Source organism: Ptiloglossa arizonensis, chromosome 4, assembly GCF_051014685.1.
Source record: "Ptiloglossa arizonensis isolate GNS036 chromosome 4, iyPtiAriz1_principal, whole genome shotgun sequence".
Lineage (NCBI taxonomy): Eukaryota > Metazoa > Arthropoda > Insecta > Hymenoptera > Colletidae > Ptiloglossa > Ptiloglossa arizonensis.
In genome coordinates, this window is record NC_135051.1 from 2,896,933 (window position 1) to 2,905,291 (window position 8,359).

The 8,359-nt window shown below is 35.4% G+C and overlaps 4 protein-coding genes across 5 annotated transcripts in view; all 4 read right to left on the reverse strand.

The window, feature by feature from the left end:
• The window catches only part of Tws (protein phosphatase 2 regulatory subunit tws), a 39,327-nt gene extending 38,316 nt beyond the window's left edge, over positions 1-1,011 (reverse strand). The window contains exon 1 of one of the 2 annotated variants that reach the window (XM_076309143.1): positions 608-1,011. The gene's annotated coding sequence lies outside the window, so the exon portion shown is untranslated. The remainder of the gene's footprint in view (positions 1-607) is intronic. The other variant, XM_076309142.1, reaches the window with a different exon arrangement.
• A 496-nt stretch (positions 1,012-1,507) lies between these two features.
• On the reverse strand, positions 1,508-6,865 carry Taf1b (TATA box-binding protein-associated factor RNA polymerase I subunit B). The gene is made up of 10 exons (XM_076308537.1): positions 6,572-6,865; positions 6,410-6,500; positions 6,105-6,309; positions 5,884-6,022; positions 5,671-5,804; positions 5,381-5,596; positions 5,073-5,302; positions 4,810-5,002; positions 2,876-3,316; positions 1,508-2,789 (listed from the first exon to the last, which is right to left on the reverse strand). The coding sequence occupies exons 1-10, from the start codon at positions 6,656-6,658 to the stop codon at positions 1,613-1,615; spliced, it is 2,913 nt and encodes a 970-aa protein (XP_076164652.1). The 5' UTR covers positions 6,659-6,865; the 3' UTR covers positions 1,508-1,612.
• On the reverse strand, positions 3,414-4,244 carry LOC143145299 (uncharacterized). The gene is made up of 3 exons (XM_076308538.1): positions 3,959-4,244; positions 3,731-3,873; positions 3,414-3,639 (listed from the first exon to the last, which is right to left on the reverse strand). Exons 1-3 carry the CDS (start codon positions 4,242-4,244, stop codon positions 3,508-3,510), a joined length of 561 nt encoding a protein of 186 aa, XP_076164653.1. The 3' UTR covers positions 3,414-3,507.
• LOC143145300 (isoaspartyl peptidase/L-asparaginase-like) lies at positions 4,186-4,799 on the reverse strand. Its single transcript, XM_076308539.1, has one exon. It carries the CDS (start codon positions 4,680-4,682, stop codon positions 4,314-4,316), a length of 369 nt encoding a protein of 122 aa, XP_076164654.1. The 5' UTR covers positions 4,683-4,799; the 3' UTR covers positions 4,186-4,313.
• Positions 6,866-8,359: the final 1,494 nt, after the last annotated feature.

Here is an 8,359-nt window from a genome sequence, read left to right on the forward strand (position 1 = left end):
AGATCGATCCGGCACGCAGTTGCACATCGTCAATTGGCATGTCGAGAATTGTACGACAAGATTGCATAAACTCGATATGCAAAATCCAAGTAGTTCTACACCAGATTTATTTATCCCATACGACACGATATTTCGTCGCAAATCTCATCGAGACCCGGTGAAGCATTACCTCGTCCCGTGAACGATAAAGTTTCCATCGATGGACTTCTACGTTTCTCCAAGTATTCGAAATTCTTTGAGTGGAAAAGGGACGAGAGTAATTCGCCAAAGGGCATCGATAATCAAAAGAAGAATCGAATTCGAGCGACTGTAAAATCGACGTTCGATAAAACGAAATCTACGCAGTATTTCGTTTCTATCGCGAAACGTAATTCGGGAACCGTTCATTTATGGGAGGACCTAATGCGTTGTGCCGTAAGGGAGATCGATGTATCCGACGACCACCACGTCTCGCGATTAATGCGGAATTTATTTCGAGGAGACACCGTGAATTACGCACGCGAACGACGTTGTTCCTGCGACACGTCCCTGTATTTCGAGCTGATGTTCTTTTCCGTCTCGAGGCAATTTTGCGATCGTATATTAACGAATTTAGAACACAACTTACGGTGAACAGGAAGTTGCAACGGCGGGGCGATAAGGCGCCTCGGTGAACGACACCAGGACACCACGGAGCAGGTGTGATGTCGAGTGGAAAGCGCGAGACTAATAACGGTGTGCACTTTCGATGAACGTGATGGGCAATGCCACGAGTAACAACGACGAGCAGCACACTCTGAAGCACGAGGAGGACAAGGAGTCTTCCCCCGGTATACGCAAGCACGCATGCACGCACGCACGCACGCACGCACGACGCACGAATATCCCGTGCAGGTCCTCAAGAAATGATCGTGAACGCACACGCGGCCAGCGCGTACACACCGCCGCCTGATCGTACACACACCACGTACCGTGGTAGAAAACGTGGAACGATGACAGCCATCCGAGACCGTCTTACGCCAACTGGTGTTTACTACTGATGAAACGCTCCGTCGTCCCTCGAGTCCAAGGCTCGGAACGAGGAACACACCGGGAACCGTCGAGACAGTCTCGACGAGTGCAACAGTTGCTTGACCAGGGCGCCCCACCATGTCGACTCGCGTTATTAACGCTACGTCAACGATTCCCATCGCGCGGTCGATAAACAAAAAAATTAGGATATTGACTTTGAGAATTAATAATGATATATTGAGAATCGCAAAACGAACCAAACAGAACCGTATTCTCTTCTAGAGGTGACACGAAGAATTTACATCGATATCGAGGCTGTACTTTTGGCGAACTTACTATCGTTTTCGCTGAAAGAATTCGTGAATTGTATTTTTTAACGAATCGCATTACTCTTTTACGCACAATTGTACCTATTCTTGTAAATAAATAAATAAATATACATAAAAGCGCAATAGAAGTGATTATTTTATCAGACGGGTATGACGGGAATATAAAATATTTAGGAACATTTCGACCTTTAGATCAAAATATCGATATATTGTTACGATATATATCATTATAATAATATGATCGGACAAATTGTGTTTCGATAGAGTACATCGTCGAATTCGTGTAAATCTTTTTACCACATATTTAAAATACGTTTTATTTGATTTCTTGAAATTCGATCCGTGCTGCTACGATCGCCGCTTTTGGAATTAGAAGATTTTGTAATATGCGCGTGATAAGTTTCTATTAAACATACTTCTTCGTAAAGGTCTTTTGTGGACATTTCCACGACAAGTGCGCATTCGTTTAACAGCCAACGAAAATTTCTCGGTAGCGTCCTTTCAAATACCGCGAAATTTTTCGGTTTCACGCGACTAAAGATGCAATGATGCATCCAATAATGTTTAAAGGGTCTGAAAAATTGATCTTTGTCATTGGCTATATTTGCTTTCTTACTTGTTTCCGACGCAACAATGTCATTATGATCGGAAAATAATGAAATTTCGCTTAAATTAAAATAATCGTCCAGATTCGAAAAATCACTTTCGATATCTGAATCGTCAAATGTTGTATCGTTAATGTCTATACTCTTGTACAGGTGTGATTCGTCTTTCGTAATTTTTCTAATATCGGTACGCGTCTCTTCCGCCAGACTTATTTGCGTACTTGTATGAAAACTGAAATCAGTTTTGGAAAGAAAATCCTTGTCATCAACGATACCATTTACAGGCACGGTACTTCCTTTAACGAATTGACCTTTATCGTTTCGCGCGAGTTGAATCTTGCGTTTTTTCAAACGTATCGCTTTAATTACATCTGATTTACTATTGGATTCTTTTTCTGCGAACGATAAGCGTAAATTATATTTTTTACAAAATTTGTTTCCTAGTAGTATGCTTTCTCGATTAATACTATTAAAAAGATCTGTATCTTTTTCCTCGTCTTCGCTATCGTCATCATTGAAAATTGCTAATTTACCATTTGGTAAAGTTTCAGAAAATTTTAAATCACTTCCCAAGTCAATATTTTCAAGATTCTTCATTGAACTTCTAACACTGTCGTAATACTGTTCTTTGGTAACATCAAATTTTACTTTACACGGTAGTTTCCTATGAATATAATCGTTTAGATTTTCACTTCCTGGCATTTGTTGGTCCGTAAGATCATCCTCTACCTCCACGAATTGCTTCAGTTCTTCTATACTTGGCATTTTAGGTTGTTCAAAAGGAGGTACAATCTTTTCGAAAAAATGTAAATTCGAATCGATTATCTCGAGAGTAATATCACACTCCGTTGCTAATTCTATGAGACTAAAAGAAAAGAATAAATTTGTATGGTACTTCTCAGATTCAATTTGAAAGAATATACTTAGCGGTAATAACTTGCAATTACTTACGTATCAGGTTTTGTCATGTAACTAACTTCTGTAGAAAAAAAATCGTTTCTCACGACAGTAGGAATATCATAAAATGTGTGATCCAACATATGTTCAAGGTACGAATGAAGAGGTGTTAAAGATGGTGGAAATATATCTATTGCCTTTGGTGGTGAATCATTGAAATTTAAACTAGTAATGTATTTTGTCATAGCGCTAATGAGTTCTTCCGGTAAAAAGTGTTTAGAATTTTGTATATCTGGTTCCTTTTTGTCCGCCTTAGAAGTTATAAAGTCTAAAAACTTTATGTATAAATCATCGATTCCATGTGCGTCTGGACTATACTTCATCTTGGTTGGAAAATGCAAATGCGTTAAAATGGTTTTCCTACATTCGATATACCTTTGCCACTCTTGGAAACTGAACAGTTTTCTCTTCGGTAAGCTCCGTTCAGTAGCCACGCTGCAATTAAAAATTCGTTATATTAATAAACTATTCAAAAATGTTGTATCGCTTTAAAGGATCAAGGTAGAGTATTATAAATACAATTATAACGGAACGTTCGCATCCACAATTTTTCGTTTTATGTTTGCTATAAATTTCTTTTCTTTCTTCGTGTAATTTTACCCCAAATGTTATTACATCGTTCGCTATTACTGCGTATGGCATTTTATTAGTAGTGAAATATGATGCCCAACGACCGTTCGATTGAAGCACAATCCCACCACCGGATTTCTTAAATTTGTCTGACATATGTGAAAAATGCTTGTACAGGGCTTCTTCTCCTGTAAAATTATGTTGAACATCTTCTACGACTGCACGCGCTAATCCTAATTTCATTAGAGACTCTCCATGCCCTGTTACTGAACAACCTACATTTTGGATGCTATATGTGCCACAGCCCAATATTGGTGTATCTCCCACTCTTCCTACTAACTTTTTGTTCAAACCACCTGTCGTGGTTCCAGCAGCAATACTGTGCCCGTCAAATGCTACACAACCGACAGTACCTAAACTATCTACAAATAATAGCTATATAAGTGTACAGAATTCTATTGTTTTCAAAATTTATTTTCACTGTCATAATTTTTACAACTAATTTACTAGTTAACATGTCGACACCCAATAGACTTTTATTGTCTGCATCTGTTTCATATTTCTCATTTTCTGAATGATGAGCTAAACGCGCCATTGGTGATTCCATATACCCGTCTGATATCCAATTTAAATCTGCATATTTTGCTAAATTTTTAGCACCTTCACCTACGAAAATGGAATTTGGAAAATTGTTTAAAATATATTTTGCGAGTGTTATAGGATGCTCTATGTTTGAAACTGCCGCTACTGATCCACACTTGAACGTTAAACCATCCATTATACTTGCATCCATCTCTACTTTACCTACATTAAAAGCTGATTAATATTCATTTAAAACGTTTAAATTGATTTGTATTTAGCTTTATACTACATTTATCATATACATGAATAATGTAATAGAAATACCTAATTCATTTAACACAGATCCGTAACTACAATTAAAAAATTCATCACATTCTAGCCACCATAAAGCAGTCTCTACAGCATTCACTGAGCTTTCACCATCTATTAATTTTTGATATCCATTAATGGCAGCTTTTTTGCAACCTGTCATTTTCTCTATGTCTATAAAATCACTAAAATTTCCTGCACCACCATGCACAATTATACATGGAAAGTTATCTTCATAACATTTGCATTCTCCTGCTCCAATTTTTTTATGTAGTTTCTTTAATATATTATTGGATGAATTATTTTGTTGTTTATAAAAACAATATTTTTTGTTTTGCATTTTGTTCCAAATTATACAAAAGATACTAAATATTATTAACGACGGTAATTACAAATTTTGAGGTTCAAAACATAAAAAGTAATGACATGAAAGTACTACATATTAGATGTTCATTCTTTTTACATACCTATTGATCTTCTCTGCTATTCTGCTAACTTGATATTCAGTTATATCATCTAGAGCGAGTAAAGTTTTCAACACTACAATGATAAATGCTATTGCACGACCTTCATAGTTTGGAATGTATGACTTCTTTGCGTCAAATGTCATTTTAGGAGGTGATAGAGCTATTAGTCTTTCCGTATATAATTGAATACCTTCTATAAATATATTATTATTGAACATAAATAAGCAATTAAAAATTGTAAAACATGAAACTATTGTACATACTTGGCAATCCTAATTCTTGGCAATATCGACTTATTAGAGGTAAAAAGTCTGGGCAAACTATATCCCATACACCCAGAAGTTTTGCAATACTTGCAATAATTCGCCTCATTCCTTTATGTGTAATTTCAACATTTTGTGATAAAAAATTTCTTTCCTTTTTGTTCAAACTTACTTCTGGCGGTAATAAGTGATCTAATTTGTAGTAAGATAAATGTCCTTCTCTTCCATATCTAAAGAGACGTACTTTTACAAACAAACATATCAAATTATATTGCAGAGATGATACAATAAATTTGTTTATTACACACCTCAACATATCTCCTAATTGTATGGGATGATGATGAATTCTAAGTGCTAAATATATAATTGCCCACAATCTCATTGGTGTAATTATATGCGGTCCTATTTTGTATTGAGTACTTATATGGTTCTTTCTGTACTTGGCTCTCTTGTGTCTAGGTATATTTTTAGATAGTCTCTTTATTTTCTTCGTTTCTGTTTTAGCATGAGAGCTGAATTGCACTCTGAATTAATAAAAAATTATATAAAATATTGTAGACCATATCAGCTTTGATGTACAAAGAAATTAAATATTTACTTTCCCTCGTCTGAAGATTTCATCGAGCTTGATCTAATGCTATATACACTTTGATTAAACAGACTGGGCCCATCACCTTCAGAACTACCTTGAGAGTGAAGAAATCTATTATAATCTGCAGTTGCTAAAAGTCTCTGAAAGAAATTTAATTTGTAGAAGCTATAAATCAAATGTTAAATTTCTCTTTTAATAAACATTATAAAAGTAAATTACCTTGTTTTTACTTAGTTCTCGCATAGAGCTACCCTCACTTTGATAACTAGATATCATAGAAGTATTTGTACTGCTACCAGTTCTTATACGCTTTCTCTTTTTTTGTATCTCCACTTTACCATAAATAATTTCAGCATCCCTATCACAACGAAAAGTTTTTCATATATAAATGACAAAAGTAAAATACTTTATACAAAATTAAACTAACAAATCGAATTTACCTTTTGTTATATCTTCTAGCCAATTTTGGCACAGATTTTTTCTTTGCTGAAATAAATGCAACTTCTAACTTTCCTAAATAAGCTGTCCATAATTGTAATACTGTTAGTTTTATATCGGACGGAGCTCCTAATTCGATGAGTTCATTTGACAATCCAATGAGAACAAAGTTATATAGTTCCCACGAAGTCCATCCAAGCTCTTCACCTGGCGATCAAAGCTCTTGTCAAGACATATCACTAACATGAGCAAATACGTATTTACAAGTGCAATGAGGGTGTTGCAGATATATGAAACACAAATATACCTGATTTGTCAGATTTTAATTGTTTAATTCTCGTTTTTCGTAATCTGGTAAAATTATCTACATGTAATTCGAGGACCTCTTCCCTGATTTCCTACAAATTCACATGAAATATGAATAGCATATTCCAGAAGGTCTTCCAGAAAGAAAAAGAATGTGCTTTACCTCATTTTGTGTTTGACACGTTTCACAGAAAAAATACCCAGCTTCCTTATAAAAATCAGTACCATTGCAAACTCTACACCTTTGCATTTTATTCGTGAATTCCAAACAAGAATATCGTTCTCAAAAGAATACCGTATTTATATATGCCAGGAGGTTATACGATACACACACATTGCTTCAAAATTGGAATCCCTCCTCATGGTTCCGTTTCCCAAACGGAAGTAACCACGGTGCAAGTCAAAGCAAATACATATGAATTTACTCAAGTCGATTTGCAATTGCTTTTTATGTACTGAATGATGTAAGCGCCATTGTCATAGATGGCATACAAGACAAACGATGCAAGCAATATTTTTTCATATCGCACAAATTACGAGCTAGCGAGTCACGAGCCTCTTACCATTTTCATGTCACTTTCAACATTATCGATTTGTACAAGAATTAAATTTTAATCCTATTAGTTGCAGCAATTAAAACTAAACATGACGGGTATGAATTATTTAATAGCAATCAAAATCACAGAAGAGACATGACATAAATTTAAAAAAATTAAAACAAGACATTGTAAAATATCAATGGCTTTCGAAGACGTTTTCGTTAAAGAATGGTGATTCTAGAAACTACTAATTGTAAACCACTGAAATCGGTAAAGGTGGTAAAAAATTGAAAATTCGTTCCTATACATCATTTGTAGTTTTATCAAATCTAACATTGACACATTTTTCGTGAGGAATATGTTCTTGGAATTTTATCAGCGAACTTTATATAGAGCGAAAAATTATTTCACTTCAACAAAACTTTTCATCTAGTCAGACAAATCATTGCCAAGGACAAATACAAATTTATTATCATGAAATAATTTTGTAATATAGTATAAGTAATGATGATTTATGCAGGGATTCAGTTACTATAGATTCTGTAACATGAACTGATATATTGTTAGCGTTTCAAATACTCCGATTACATGTTTCTTTATGTTAAAAAGCGATTTAAAACTGCAAAAATATGCTGCGAATATAGTCCATGAGTTGCCATCCGACGACACAAATAGGAATCGTTACTCAACAAATTTAGCCCAGTAGCCACAGATGACGCCACTACCGAACGAAAAGCAAGGGCTGCAAATGCAGGGGGTTCGTAAAATGGCTATAATTACGTTAAAAATCGCCCGATTTTAATGTTTCTGGGCTCATTCGAAACGCAAATGATTGCCCTATCGGATAGTGTGACCAACAATTTACCATCAAACTTTTTTATGAGCTAAACGCCACCTCGAATACTTGCAACTTTTAGAATTTGACAACACGCTGTTCAAGTGGTGACTTCAATGCCGTTGCGCTTATTTCAAAGGAAGATGAACACGCTGAATGAAACATTGTCTAGCGTGAATATATTGATGTACACTAGAATCAAACTGGGTTTCTGGTAAGGTCTACAAGGAAGACCACAGCTATTCGCTCATATTATTTTGTAGGTAGTTAATAATTGCATTACCCTGCTACCGGCGATGCAATTAGTAATTACATAATAAATAATATAGATTACCCAGGTCTCACCACGTGGAGGTTGCTGTGTATAGAGACCTACCCTAACCCTCCATTTACACAGAATTTTGATTTACTACTTTCCTAATATACGACTCAACAAAACAACGATCGTGTTTAGATCGTTGCTCGAAGAACCAACGACCATTAGAATTTTCAGAAGAATCTGCCCTGAAAAGGCTATGACAAAAGTTGATGTAAAATGGAACACAAATCGATGCAAAATGGAGCACATGTCGATGCA